This window comes from Monopterus albus, unplaced genomic scaffold (genome assembly GCF_001952655.1).
Source record: "Monopterus albus unplaced genomic scaffold, M_albus_1.0 scaffold342.1, whole genome shotgun sequence".
Taxonomy (NCBI): domain Eukaryota; kingdom Metazoa; phylum Chordata; class Actinopteri; order Synbranchiformes; family Synbranchidae; genus Monopterus; species Monopterus albus.
Genome location: NW_018128222.1, coordinates 62,531 through 78,170, shown reverse-complemented (window position 1 = coordinate 78,170; position 15,640 = coordinate 62,531). Strand labels below are relative to the sequence as shown.

The 15,640-nt window shown below is 41.5% G+C and overlaps 2 protein-coding genes across 12 annotated transcripts in view; both read right to left on the bottom strand.

The window, feature by feature from the left end:
- Positions 1-42: 42 nt before the first annotated feature.
- Positions 43-12,501, bottom strand: tmem184bb.1 (transmembrane protein 184Bb, duplicate 1). 5 transcript variants are annotated; one of them, XM_020624988.1, is made up of 10 exons: positions 12,057-12,501; positions 10,149-10,382; positions 6,683-6,848; positions 5,470-5,560; positions 5,292-5,367; positions 4,691-4,782; positions 4,008-4,177; positions 3,412-3,606; positions 3,010-3,036; positions 43-2,109 (listed from the first exon to the last, which is right to left on the bottom strand). In XM_020624988.1, exons 2-10 carry the CDS (start codon positions 10,380-10,382, stop codon positions 1,880-1,882), a joined length of 1,281 nt encoding a protein of 426 aa, XP_020480644.1. In that variant the 5' UTR covers positions 12,057-12,501; the 3' UTR covers positions 43-1,879. The 5 variants fall into 5 exon arrangements, with proteins under 5 accessions (XP_020480644.1, XP_020480646.1, XP_020480647.1 ...); XM_020624990.1 differs by lacking the exon at positions 12,057-12,501 and adding an exon at positions 11,566-11,775; XM_020624991.1 differs by lacking the exon at positions 12,057-12,501 and adding an exon at positions 11,303-11,393.
- A 146-nt stretch (positions 12,502-12,647) lies between these two features.
- LOC109974648 (casein kinase I) overlaps positions 12,648-15,640 on the bottom strand; it is a 9,968-nt gene continuing 6,975 nt past the window's right edge. For all 7 annotated transcript variants that reach the window (XM_020624960.1, XM_020624962.1, XM_020624959.1 and 4 more), the window contains exons 9-11: positions 15,164-15,303; positions 14,383-14,450; positions 12,648-14,280 (exon numbers count right to left, since the gene is read on the bottom strand). In XM_020624960.1, the coding sequence (XP_020480616.1) occupies positions 14,418-14,450; positions 15,164-15,303 (173 nt within the window). In that variant the 3' untranslated portion in view covers positions 12,648-14,280; positions 14,383-14,417. The remainder of the gene's footprint in view (positions 14,281-14,382; positions 14,451-15,163; positions 15,304-15,640) is intronic.

The window sequence follows — 15,640 nt, the reverse complement described above, 5'->3', positions numbered from 1 at the left end:
GGTATCTGAAAGCTGCCTAACAAAAACATGGAAGACATCTTGTTTCCATTTATCGTTTATTCCCTTTTCAACAACATAAACCAATATAGCCTCAAAACATCAAGTATTACCAATATACAAAAAGTCTGCAATAGAAACAAAACAACAGGATATAGATAACATATTAAAACAAAATATTCAAACAAAGCACTATACCAAGTAATGCCTTTACAGTCACTATCATGAATGTTTTGCAGTGCTCAGTTTGACTATTTACAACATTTTTTTTCTGGTATAATATTCCCTGGTTTTACATTTGCAACTTTTCCATTAACATCCAGCTTTTAAGTCACAAAGTATGACAGCTATCATTTGACAATGTTTTGAATCAAGATGTTCGAGTTTAATATGCCGTTACTTTGGGGCAAAAATTTAAGGCATCAAATGTAATCTTTTCAGTACTGAGTTAATGTTATGTTAATAGAGTAAATTCACTCAAACTTGCTTTTAACTGAAGCATTAGACAGATACAAATGTGAAGCATTAATCTATAGAGATGAGGTGGGTGGAAGAAACCAACTTTGCGTCCAGCTGTGGAGGATTCCAGTTCACAAAAACTTTAACAGAATATGATTTTCTCAGGAGAATGGAAAGAGGACTGTGCACTGCTGAAGAAGCTGCATATCTATTTGGCTGTTACATGTTTCATCCTGACAACATTCATTAATCACAAAGACTGTACTATATGTTTGTTTACCTGCAGTCAATATACTTCGAGTCAGTCTGTTAAGTCTGGATACTGCACTCAACAATACAAACAGAAAACACTAACCACACATTCAGAGGCAGCACTGGGCCTTATGTCACCCGTCCAGAGGATCTAGTCAGCATTTATATAACAGTACCAGCAGAGGTAGGCCAGATCTGTGCTGCATGTAATGCCCTTCATTATAGGATTACAATTCACGGCACATCACAGCTGGGCCGGTTCTACAGGGAGCGGTGCTTCTTCCGTAATCTGTGTGGCTGTTGTCCTTCCATCAGTCCCACTGCCCACATGCTAATCTCTCCTACATCTGTTCCCTCGGTGCTCCACTACATTAACATTGTGCACAGAGCCCCAGTCACTCACACTATTACACTTTTGATTCACTTGCTCATTTGAGCCCATAACAAAATAAACACATACACAGAATATTTATAACATTTCTGGAATAATAATTTTCCATCAAACTAGTGTTTAAACGAGTTATACCTTCAAGGCTTTACAACATTTAAATAAACAATGTGATTAAATGCTTTTATATTAAAATAAAGCCCTGCTATTCTGACTTCTCAGTTTTGTTTGACTACGTGTCAGTTCTAAATCTTAAGACTGTATCTCATCAAGTACTGCTCCCTGTTTGGAAGCAAGAGGCAGAGGTGTGAGGAGGAGAGTGCATTAAGAATCAGTACAGAAACTCAAGGATGAAGGAGGTCGTGTGTTTCAGGTGAAGATGGCACTTAATTTCTCTATATGTTTTCCTGCTGTGGTGTCTAAAGTGCAGCATAAACAATGCTACATGCAGGCACTATTACTGGTACTGATCAACAAATGACAGTAGACAGTGCATGTCTCAGTAACTACGTCCAAGACAAACCTTTCCTCGACTTTGTAACATCTCTCTCTTTTTCTATTTCCTCTTTTTGAATGTAAAACACTGCAGTCTGATAACCACATTTTCATAGGTCTGAAATAAATCTCATCTTTCATTTCTATCTAAATGTAAGAAAGCTGAAGGTCAGGGTTGAAACAAAAGACCTGATTTGTCTCACGTAGCTGCTGAAAGTTCAATATGGGCTACAGGAGTAAAGTGGCGCTGTGTGTGTGTGTGTGTGTGTGTGTGTGTGTGGGGGAGGCTCAGAACTCATCGTCGGAGCTGAGCAGGAGGGTCTTTTCATTGTCTCCACGGGTGCTAAGGTTACTGTGGCTGCGGGAGAGGGGTGGCCCCCCACTTCGCTCCAGGGTGGATTGCTGGGTGTACTGCTGATAAGCTGGGGAGAAATTATGGATGGCATCTTGGACCATGTCCCCTGGATTCATGGTCTCCTTCAGGCTGCTGGAGATGCTCTTCATCGGGGCACAGTGACCTAGAAGTGGGGCGGAAAGGTGAAATATTAATAAAGAGACACTGAGCAGGAGGGATGGGTGAAAGACACACGACTAAAGGACATCCAACTGTCAAGTGTTTTTTTTTTTTAACAGAGCTTTGAAATGTTGCAGAAAAATTATAACTTCATGATATAATCTAGTTTTGTTCATGGAATTTGTGTATAGTTCAATGAGTGTATGCATAATTTTGTTTTTGGTCTTTGTGGGACAATCTTGTGAGATCAGTAGATTGTCTGAATAGAGGTAACCACTTGGTGCACCTTTTGGCAAGAAGTTGACTGACACTCATTATTGATGGTCAACCATGAAAATGAAAAAGGCAGATGAAATGTCAGTGCATTTGTCTCCTGTGCTCATGTGTGCTAGTTTGATCTAAACATGAAACACCTCACTGATCTGGGTGTGAGAACCCTCATTTTTCTCCCAAGATGGTTTGAAGTGCCAAAGGCACATGTTATTAATACCACCGTCTAACTTCAGCTCCCATTCACTTCAGTTCTCATCATCTTCATTTTCTTGTTCACACAAATGGGTTTCAGCTTCTGGCAAGCAGGGGCAGGTTAGACAGAGAGGGAGAAAGAGGGGACCTCTGAATCTGAGCACAGACTAAAAACTGTGCAAGGAGCAACGAAAAAGGAAAAAAATGTGCAAAGGGCTGGAATCACTGGCAGAGTATACGGAAAACAAAACAAACAAAAAAAAAAAAACCCCACGATCCTAAATTTATACACCAAATTCATGCTGAACTGAAAATCATGACACACCTGAGATGTTCAATAGACATTTAACCACAATCAGACAAAAAGCAAATGAAAAGCACTGAAACAACAAGAACAACTGTAGCAGATACAGAGGAAACAGCTAACATCTAGACCTACCATACTGTCCGTAGATTGGAAATGAGCCTTTCAGTGCAGCACAGTGAAGAGAAAAAGGAGAAGAGGTAGAGACACAAGGAACACATGAAAAGTCAAAGACAGAAACACAGGAAGAGAAAAACAGCAGGAGAAAAGAAAATGACTTGAAATATTCTGTGTTAAAGACTGGAACCAAAGTAGAAGAGTCGAACACAGGGGGAGGAGAGTCAGGTCTGAGGGAGTGCAGAAACCACACTGTATAAAAATATCCTCTCTGTATCAGGACAGATTATTAAAGTACACACACCAACATGCAGGCTGTTGCCATTACTTCTCCAATCTTAATTATACCAGCCTCTTAATACCCCCATTGCCCCAAACATGCACAGGCACATACAGAACACATACATGCATTTCCCCTACCATACGAGTCCAGTCTTTTATCCATGTAGACTTTGTAAGTAAAGGCATGGCGCAGAGCCACAGCAGCAAAGAACATTTCAATGCAGATGATGAAGTTTTGGTAACCAGCAGCAACTGTTCCCTCGCCCACAGACAAGTCAGCAGAGCTGATCTGAGGGATGGCACCGCACTTCTCTAGGATGGCAAGCAGCATCCCTGAGAGACAGAGTGAGAAAACAGGAGGAGTTACAAGCAGGTTTTCATTCACATTTGAGTGCATTTTAAATCCGTGCATGAAAAAAACCTGACTTGAGATTCAGAAGCTAAAACACCTGCCAGGAAAAGTGAAATGCTGGCAATCCAAAACGTAAAAATGAACGGCAGCAGCAAAACCACCACCCAGAGGAAACACATGCACTCAGGAAGAACACAGCTGTAATATTCACACAACAAGACGGGGACAGTTACAGGTTAGCATTTTCTTTTGCCAACATTTTGGAAATTCTCATAAAATGTTCCCTATATTTGCATGAAAACGTGCATAGAAGTTCCTGAACAAAATGCACATCATCATAACTAAGTTTGTGTTTTTGCATGTGATTGTGTGGTCTTCTCACCCTGCCAGAAGGAGAGAAAGATGACCGACTTGACCATGAAGAACTTGAGCACGGGGTTGTATGGGACAAGCAGTTCACGTGTGGCAAAGTAGAAGAGGAAGAGAGCGTAGAGGGACAGACTGACGGAGATGTTGTAGACAATGGTCACGTACAGGTAGCCACTGGCCACACTGGAGAAGACAGGCACGGTGAAAAGAGAATCATGTAAACAGAGATACCCTTAGCTATGACACATAGCTGATGTCTGTGAGCAGACAGGTAAACTGCTGCCATTTCAATTCATCATCAACGAAGTAACACTGAAGATAAGAATCAACTTCAAGCTACACAACAGCAATTTCAATTACATTTGGCCAAAGAGTAAAAACCATTTAGTGTCTCCGACTTGGGAAGGAAGCTGATGAATATATTCTTTAAGATGATTATTTGGACTGTAAAGCAGCATTCAATGTTTTATAGAGGCACTCATCAGGGATTTTAGAATTGCACAGAAGAAATAACATTAGATCTTTCACTCATTACAGATGTGGACTTTCTGCATTCAGAAAGCTCAGCCGTTATGGTCTGGAAACACTTTTGGCTGAAGCAGATCAGCATCAGTGACAGAGACAGAACAAGGGATCACTGATCAGGGAGAGGTTTATACTGTGAATAACAGTGGCTAAGCTGCTGTGGAAACATACTTGAAGTCACCATCTCTGTATTTCCCAAAGGCCTGAAGAATGACAGTGATCATTGCCATCAGGGGTTTCACCACACAGAACTGCAGTGTTGCCTGAGGAAGCAAGTGTGAGAACGCTTGTGAGGTGATAAGTAAGCATGGTAGGAAAACAACAGGATAATTATATCTGGAGAAATACCAGGTCAATAAAAAAACAGCAATGCTACACTAGTTTGAAATCCTATAGTGTTTTCGCATTAAATCAGTGAGTCAAACCAGTGTCATTAGTTCAGCTGATCCTACTGAGAACTGACAAACACACTTTGCTTCATTGCTTAGCGAAGTGTATGAGTATTTAGAAAAACATTATTACTATATGAGACATACAGTTGTTCAAATAAGCTTAAACTTTGAACAAGTAGATTTTCATACCAATAGTAAATTTACAGAAAACAGCATCATGAACCACATTGGGCAGGATGTGTTCCTTTATTATTAAACACAACGCATAAGCATAAAGTTTAGTGCCAAATAGGATCAAAAACACAAGGAATCTGACTCCAGCCCAACACTTAAACTTAATCATACCCTTTGACTGTTACGAGCCAAGATGGTGATTGTACCTGTTTGCAAAACCTGAGGAAGCCGATGGAGTAGGCCTTGCCCCACAGACAACAGGTCCCGTACACACAGCTTGACCTGAAGTGAAGAATCATACTGTTCACAACTGTTGGAAAAGTGTGTGTTTGTAATTTTAACACAAAATGAATTAATTGTTATACCAGACAGAAAGAGACTTACTCAATTGGTTTCCCTCTGATCTCAGCCATGATGGCGCTCTCTCCTCCCAGATATTCATAACACAGACTCAGGAAGTTGTAGATGACAAAGGCTGCAGTGTCACACACAGAAAAATACTTTTTCCAATGTGATTGATCATTGGTGTGTGTAAAAACACTCCCAGATTCCGTTACAGCTATAAAACATATGTTTAACTAGACTACTGTGAGTGCTTAATGCATGAGATACAAAGACTGGCCTGATGGTTAGAAAAAACAGCAAATACACATTATATAGGGGATGAACCCAGTGTTGCTGATGCGGGTCTGAAACACTATCTGCCTCCAGTAACACACTGATTCATGGTAGCTCCAGATGACGTGTCAGAACTGCTGAGCTCACCGTTTCAAGGTAGAACGTTATTCCCATCAGCAGGCTTAGAAATGACTGGGCAATGGGTGTGTATGAGGCATAAGCCTAAGCATGATTACAAGGTATACTGTTGTCTAGTGCCGAGAGCAGACGTGGAGCAGTGTGATCACGGGACACCTGTGGAAACATTACCGAGGAAAGCCAACGCTGGAGAAAGCTTGTGATGGGTAAATGAAATGGCTCAGAGAAACATTCTCACAGCAAATAATGGTCTTACACAAGTGAACTATACACACTTACAGTAAAGCTGTGATGTTCACTACAGTATGCCTTGTCTTTCTTCTCAAACTCCACACAAATGTCTGTTGAAATTCCTATGACTGTATGTTATAGGTTGGTAGGATAAAGAACAAGGTCGATTTATCTGCTCAACCCAAGTGAGATGTCTTTTAAAAGTCTTCTCAAGGCTTTGTTCATTTTCATACAGTTGCTAGGAAACAGGCTTCCCCTCCCCTGCAATCCCAACAGGCCACAGAGACAAGAGAACAAAGATGGCAACCTTTGTAAATGAAGACTGCAAGGGCCATCTGCCACTGGGGTACCACAACACAAATTCTCACACCCTTATTTCTACTGGGAATCAAGAAACATGCAATGGAACACTCACGCTTATCACTGTGGTGAATACTGGCCTACAGTGTGGGTGCAAAAAAGGGCAGTCAACAGCCTACGTAGCCTGTGGCAGAAAATGCTGGTATACTGGCCTACAGTGTGGGTGCAAAAAATGGCAGTCAACAGCCTAGCCTGTGGCAGAAAATGCTGGTGTGCCAGTTCACAGAACTGTGTTCCTCTGTCCACTCACCTTCGTAGCAGTCTCGGACTGTATCAAAGTACACATAATACTCCTCATTGGTGAAGAATAGAAGGCTGAGCCAGGAGTCGAAGGCATAAATGGGGACTATGAAGAGGATCCTAACTATATGCCTCTGTTCATTTGGTGAGCTGTAGTAACGTAGGTGCATGTAGATCTAAAAGAATAAAAGAAAAGGAGAGGACAAACAGGAGACATCAAAATAGTGATACAAGGGCAGAAATCTTAGAACATACAATATATAACAACTGAGTACACCCCTGTGCAACATCAATAAAATGTTATGACTCAAACTTTTTACCATCGTACAGCTCTAAGCTGAAGTGTAGGATATTTGAACAAACAGGTTATATACAAACACACACACACACACACACACACCACAGTGAAAATAATGGCCCCACGTTTCAACCTCTATACAACAAAGTCTGTTTACCTGTTACCAGTGCAACAAAAGTGACTGCATCTGTGATTTCCAAATGAAATGCACAGGCAACGTTATAAAATCCTATGAACACAACAGCTTTAGTGTTTAATGCAACATGTTCTCTACATGGTGAGGAACTGCCTTGAGCCAGTGAGAAACCAGACTGAGAGACTTCATAAAGAAGGGCACCAGTAGATACTGAACATCAGCTGCAGCAGTGGTTGCGAGGTACAGGAAGAGCCATAGTGCCAGTAACAGAAGCCACAGTGGTTGTCCACACTCACCATTAGCTGTTTACATTGAAAACCAGAGTAAGTGCTTCTGACCTAACACATGGGCCCGACCAGAGACTGTAAAACATGGCAGAGGGAGTGTGCTGATATGGAGCTGCAAAGGTGTAGAGTAGATGACATGTACATATGGCCCACATACTGAGTGAGAAGAACACTCCCGGTCTCAAAAAGCTTGTTTCCAACATGATAATGATCCCAAACATGCTGCAAAGAAAAAAAAAAAGTCACACAAAGGAAAAATGAAAAGTAATCTGGCCGAGTCTGTCCCCTGACCTGAATCCAATACATCATCTCTGGATCATTTTCAAGATAGAAACAAAGCAACAAAAACCCTCCAGCAAAGAATAATTGAAAAGAATCTGTGGACAATGACAGAACATCTCTCCACAGATCTTTCATCGTAGGTTAATCAGTCAAACATTTCTGTTTTTCAAATAAACTGGCTTCATTGATCACACACCCATGTGTGTGGGTGATGACTGAATACAGCATGTTCTTTATGAGTAAAACTTTAGCTTTTAACTTGTGTACAACTTTAGCCTTGCAACCTAAGCTGCTATGGGAGAACTTTTTTCTTGATGGCATCACAATAAATCATACTGACACTTCCCAGTACATTTGCTCATGCTATTAAAACTGCATAAGCAGAAAGTGATATTAAATAACCTAAGGAGAGTGAGAAACACATGAAAGGCTGGCAAGAAGTAGAACGTGCAGTGTAGATTTATAATTGTGAGAAATGTGCAGAATGTCTCAAAAATAGGTTCTATGCATGAAAACATGTCAGTGCATAGTTTATATTTCATTTTTGAAATAACGCATATGTCACATTTAGAAAATAAGAAAAGATAGTGGGAGGGGAATACGCATTAGCTGCCTTCCTGTGAATGTGGTGGACTAACGGGTCAGCTGGAACTACCTGCTACTTCATGAATCCTGTATGCGTGTTCTCACCAGGCTCTAGTCTGTCTGTACAGGTCAGAATACAGCCAGTGTACATTTGCCAGAGTTGGATACTGGAGTACTGTGTTGGCAAGGTGTGTGTGTGTGTGTGTGTGTGCACTAACGTGGGGGTGTTTTAGGTAACTGATACAGGGTTTTTATCACTCCTATTCAGAGCAGCAGACAGCAGAAAGAACAGGGTGGGCCTGTGTCACCACCACCTCTGTCTCCTCCATCCAGCTCCATTCCACTTACACAATGTCTCTCCTATCACCTTTCCTGGCCTGTAAACAGACACACACCTGTGGTAAAATAACAAACAAGCCAAGCGAGATAATGCACTCTGCTCATAGGGCTTGTTGCTAGGTGACCCTCCTCCTCCTCCTTCGTACACACACACACACACACACACACACTCCCTCACACCCATCCCCTGCTCTTTGATGATGTACAAGTGGAGCCTGAGCACCCGTTGCCAGAGTGACAAAAGGCTCGCTTTTAACCCTGTGTGTGAAGAGCAGCAATAAAAAATAAAAAAAAAATTATCACGGACCAAAAGGGACGGACAGAAACCTGAGAGCTGACAAACTGACACAAACAACACATATTCACTGTACCGCACTTCTATGCAACATCTACTATAGACACTTCTATGTTCCAGACAGTGTTCGCCGAGGTCTTGTCATACTTCTGCCATAGCTAGGCTGCATCAAGTGCTTGTCCCAAGCTGGGTGTGTTTCAGGGGCACAAATCCATCCATTATCTATGCCACTTATTCCTGAAGAGGGTCACGGGCACAAATCAACTAGTCAATCAATCCTACTACCAGCTGCCAGAGGCGGCACAAAATGTCCCAAAGAAAAAAAAAACAGTAGGTGCACGTTTGAGAAGCTGTTCTTGTGTCATTTAAGCTATGTTAAGGAGGATGGATTTGGCAGATTTTAGGCAAGAAGTCTGAATAAACCTCACTAGAACTTATAGTTAAACCAGATTTTCTTGTTCATAAAGAAATAGGTTCATTAAAATACTGCTTTCATTACATTCACACAAACATTAAATGTGTATGAAACAAACATTCAAGTGTAAGTATTAGCAAATGTGCAACAAGGAGTGCAGACAAGCTAAGCAAAAATGTGCTAGGTGTTTGAAAGAAGCCGTCTTTGGCCGTCTGAGGACAAAACTACGTGCATGCGTGTGTTTGGTGTGGGCAGATGAACAGGGGGCTGACAGAACAGTACTCCTAGGAGTGAATGTATCTAGTGTTTAAGTACTGAGTAAAAGTATTCTTTATGCAGAATGATCAGCACAATGATATATTACTCAATTTCAACTGTTTATGTATTAAAGTGTAAACATTTTAATGTTGCAGCTGGTAACGCCGGTGATCATTTTAATCACATTTTATAGTTATTGAATTTCCCCAGGAGATCAATAAAGTCTTACCTTAAACTATAATAACGCATCAGAATTTATTTACAGCAATTTATACTATTAATCTGAATAAGCAAAGTCACTCAAGTTATCAGTTAAATGTAATGGAATACTTTCCTCTGAAAATATACTGGAGTATAAGTATAAAGCAGCATAAAAATATTATATTCAATAAAAGTACAAATACCTAAAATGTATTTCCAGCACTGATAATAGTGCAGTACATTTAAGAAATAACCTCCTTATTCATTTCCAAAGACCATAACATTGGCAACAGGGTCTCCCCACTGCACAGAAAGGTACAAGTTCAACTTGAACCCCCTGGCCACTAGGCCTCTGCAGCCTCCAAGTGTAGGGCTCTTACCTGGTGGCATGTGATCAGAAGAGCTGTCCAAACAAAAAACCCTGAGATGGTTTGGGCTGTGGACGTCATGAGAAAAATGGGCTCTTCTGGTGTGACCACAGGGGTTTCTGGTACCGAAGAGGAGTTGGATCCTCGCGGGGCCATAGTGACTAAGGACCCTGGGGCGAGGCCAACTGGAGAGTTGTTCCCCAGCCTCTCTGACAGTGGGATGTCTCGCCGCCAAAGTTGACTCATCTGTATGAAGACAGGGTGTAGAGGTGACCTCATCAACCATGATGCCCCATATGCAATACAAACTAATGTCGTTTAGACATTTTAAATATGCAGCAGCTATGGTCAGCATCATTCAGCTGCAGAACCTTATGTTCCAGGTAATAAAGCCTAAACGCAACACTATAGTGCATCGCAACAGGCGTGCACAGTCTAAGACCTAAATCTCAGGCCAACATCCACCGATGTTAGAAACAAAAACAGAGCAAAAGTGATTTTCTAAATAGATGAAGCAAGATCAAAACACAGTGATGGAGGAGAAATGAGGTGGGTGGGTGAGGGAGGGAGATCACACCAACACAGCAAATCAGTATGACAGCAAGGAGCTGAGGGCTGCTGACCCAATTTCTCCCCTTCTTTAGTGCAATGTCAGCAGAATGTTAAGACTGTCAAAATGAAAACAAGGATTCATTAATGAAAATAAAACAAATGTACAACATAATCACACAGCATTGATTTGGACAAATGAAAACAAGAGAGGAGCCGGCGACATCAAACATCCAGAAAGATGCTCCATGTGCCGCCACCCCCCCCATTAACAGATCACCACAGACCTGAGTGCTGTCATCTCTCCAGTTACGTCAGTGCCTTGGGGTGGATTTCAGGAAGGCGATAATCTAATCAACCACAGTGAAAACTAATTTCACAATGACTTTCAAACCCCCTGTGCACCAGCTAAATAGAAGTTGGTGCTCAGAGAGTGGTCATGGATCACTAGCGCTGCTTGCCACTGCTTCAATCAGCTTCTGGCAAAGCAGTCACTAGGAACACATCAGTGCTTCATATGCTCCAGTGTTTAACTATCCAGGAAAAGAACCTGCAAGAAAACCAATTCACGACAGCATAGACCAGGGGTAGGCAATGCCACTGCCATGCTTGTTTACCTGCTATTTCTGCCCTACTCACTGCTGAATACCCGGATCAGGTGTGTTCAATCAGAAGCTGGAAGCTCTTGTGATCAGGGTGCAATTTTAAATTGGTGTCAAAGGGTTGGGCAATAGATCAGTCATTTATTTTATTTCTGACAAAAGTTGCCTAGTTACATTCTGGCACATTGATTTCTGATACAGAAAACAGTTTGACTAGGTCGTGGTCTGTGTGGTGCTGGTCACAAGCACCACCAACACCGACCAAGTTCGATGCTTACCGGTGGGTGACAGGCAGCAGACAGGCGACCTATCAGTCCTGTTGACTGCACAGAGGATAGATTTCAACACATGCATTGTACTTTGACCTAAATCGAATCAGCAGTGTCTAAGACAGGTCGTCATATGTCCTCGGGTTAGGAGAGCTGCCTGAACATAATGTAAAGCTTCAGGCAGAGGCAGAGAAAACAACGGGGCTATAGGCAGCTGTGCACACAAGTCACTTTAATTGGGCTAAGGGATCCCTTAAAGACAGACAGGGATCCCTTAAAGACAGAGAGGGATCCACAGCTTAAACAATCTGTTTGGTGAACTAAAAGATAGAAGGGGGGGGGGGGGGGGGTGTAAATCCAGCGAGGGCAATATTGGCCTCAGTACAGCTGGTTTTGTTTCGAGAGTGGCAGAGAGTTAAAAAAAAAAATCACATTAAACGGTTTTTTTAAGTGATAGCTGGTGTTCAGTGCTCATTCCTCCATCATGCTGATTCACTTACCGCCTCTGCAGTTGTTTGAATCCAAACATCAAGTTAGCTCATCATCAAGTCGACCGCAGACCTTTTGGAGTTCAAACTGTGATTTGTCCAAGCGGTAACATTCAGACGACAGCAGGTCACTTGTGTCGTCACTGCATATTTGTTTGAACCCCGGAAACTTGGCTCTTTCTATAAAGATAGCAACTGTCGGCAGATGAGCGCTACTAGCTAACGTTAGCTAGCCTCTATTGCCTGACACTAGCCTGCTGTTCCTTCCCTTTCTCAAGTCAAATTAAAGAAATAAAACTTTCGGAAAGAAAAAGCGACTCTACACTCAAATCCTGTGTCCAAATGTCTATTAAGGATAGTTATATTTCTATTTCCCCACCCGAAGCTGATGAACCGCACACCGTTATTTCATCCATATCACCGCCAGCAGTCCACTGTATCAAACAGCAGCTGCCAACACAACTACGCTCCTGGCGCATGCGCAGTCAAGTTTTAGGGATTCTCGGTCTGTCCCACTGAATATTAACCTTCTATATCTATTGTGTACTGTGAAATTCAAAATCTCCAAATACCACCGTAAACACTTCCACACGGAACAGTAAGTAAAGGTGATCGTTATTTTATTACTTCATAAAATATACACAAATACTGTTGTAAATACAAGTGTTAAAGAACTGTACAATATATCCGTACACAATACATAAAATGAAATCCCTTCACCTCAGCGTCTTAACCATCCCCCAACCCTAAAGTTGTAATGCCACTGGGTCATGTTGGTCTGTACGAAAGGTATTGCACACAGTACACTGCTATTTACACATCCCTACAATTGCATTAGTTATGTTTTCTTCTGAATGATGACATGAAAATTGCTGGATGCTAAAATCCAAAGGTGACAAAAATAGTTTTGCATAATGAATACCGAGAACCTTATGTATTCCATGGTATGGAGAGACAAGCTCCGAAGCATAACAGAATAAAAAGACAGGCAACAAAATACTTCTAAGTTACAGGAGGATGAAACAATAAAACAAAGCTGTTTGATTAAAAAAAAAAAAGAAAAAGTTTAAATAGCAAAAATAAGTTTAAAAATCTGAATACTAAAAGACAAAATGAATCTTATAGTCTTTGCAGGGATTCTCTGTAACACACACACACACACACACACACACACACACACAGTTGATGACCCAGCTGGCAAAGCAATAGTAGCCCATTCCACAATTTGGTACATTAAGTACATAAAATTGTGAACCCAACCCGTTTGTCATTAGTATGCATTTTCCTAATTTACACATAAAACAACCACATTTTGGCTTTATGTCAAAATAAAAAACTATATTTACAGAGGAGTTAAAAATAAATCACTGGATACCCCATCACCACAAACGTCATCCTTATCAGAGCCAGTCTGCTCCTGTGAGCTCCAGTAACAAAAGAATAAAAACATTAAGAACTGTCAAAAAAAATTTGCAGCCGCCATTTGTTAGCCAAAATGGGCAGCTATGGTCTCTGGTCAAATACGGTGAGAATTTCCTGAGGAGCTTCCCTCAAGACTTGGGAGTGTGTCTTTGCAATGTCTATGGTCATTCTTCATCTTACCCACTCACTTTAAAACCAAACATGGTGGTTTTGGTGGCTGAGTTCTGAGGGACAGTGAATCATTATGTCGTTCACCAGAAATATTACTCTACAACAGCTAAAACATCACTTACTAATGCTTTTCAGTCACCCTTTTCTGCCCACTACCTACCTCCTCACCTGCCTCTCTCCACATTTCCAACATATAGTTACTTTTGTCAAAAAAAGCAAAGAACTGATGAGAAGCTTTGTCCTCATGAAAGATAAAATATATGACATTCACTGAAAAGTTGCTTTTGCTGTTTTACAAGTGAAAAAGATGAATCTTTACTAAGCCTATATCAATCACGATGTTGACCTTTGATGAGTAACGTACATGTCCCTAATGCCTTTTTGCCTCCGATGCCAACAATTCTTCACATTTGTCACATTGAAGGTACTGAGGGAATGTTCTCAGGAAGAGGGGCGCAGGTATGAGCAAACAAAGTATCAGTGATGTAGAACAATCATTCATTTGCTTTTTGTATTGTTGTGGTGGTGGTGATCCACGCTTTAGAAAAGAGGGTTCATTGAAACAGTACATGTTGGATTTATAAGATTTACTGTCATTTTCCCAAGACATCGTATGGAGGAGTGATGAATCCATCTCACAATCCTGCAACAAGTGAATTGTTAGTCATTAGAGGAGCCAGTGTTGTTGTGACAAGTATATTTCTGCAGTTAGCATGTGAAAAAAATTGATGAACATAGGCCCAACCTGTCAGCTTCATGTGCATGCGGAGCCAAGGAAGTCTACTTGCCCATGTGCTCAAACGGTACGCTGACCTGCAAAAGGAACAGAACTGAGACTCAAGACGAGGAATTACCAGTCTACTTCTCTCAGGCCCAGGCCCACACACACACACACACACACACACACACACCAGTTCCCAGGACACATATTTGTGCAATGTTGCTCAACAACAGCATTGTTTTGACAACTTGGCAAACTGATTTTATAAGACCACTTTACTTTACTTTATAAGTAAGCATGCTAGTGAAGCCAATCAATAAATACATCTGTTAATATTGTATTATGCACTTTTGAAACCATGCCAGAGAAGCACTGGTTTAATTCTAGGCTAGGTTTTAATGCCCAGTCTGTGGTGCTATTGTACTGTGTTGGATTAGATTTTTCCACCAGCTGTACAAACAAGACATGTACTGTGGGAAGAAGGACCGGATAACCGATTACTCACAGAATTTTCACATCAAAATATCGTGGGTCACAATTTGCATACTTAACTGAAAACCATTAAGTCTGCACCAAATTGAAAAAGACAATGTTGTGATGCTGATCCACATCATCCACTACTCACTCAAGACCGTCTATTGGTCTCCCTCTATAGCTGCGACCGAGTACCACCACCCAAAGAGCTGTTAGATCACTGCACTGTTCACTTAATTAACACACATGTCATGCTAGTTGGTGCCTGTAATGTCCAGCATGTGCAGTGTGTGTCACCTTGTCAACCAAAGGAACTGCAGTGTTTTCTCACCTGTGATGTGGAAATTCTGGATTGGTCGTGACGGGCTGTGAGGTCAGAGGATGATACATTGGCTGGAGCCCCACGGTGGAGTCGCATGCTCACCTTCCTCTCCCTCTCTGCACGAGAAATTGCACGAGGCGATGCGTTCCCTGGAAGGATGTGTTAGGTATTTTCTTAGTTAGGTAGATATTTAGAGATTTGTTGTCTAGAAATGTGTAAGGCAGACAGGATGTCTAGCTCAGGCTGTTAAATGCTCAGTTCATTGTCATGAGTTCTGCAGGCTGCATCTAGGCCAAGGTCACTAGATTGAAGAGTGCAGATGAATATTGCTAGTAGCATGATATGCTCAGCCGTAATCTTAATCATAACATTTTCTGAGGCTTACTGTTCGGACATGTCCCTGAATGTCCTGTATGTTTTTAGATACACACCACTAATCAACAGCCACACACTTTAATTTTCTCCATGTTTTGACTACTGCTCTGG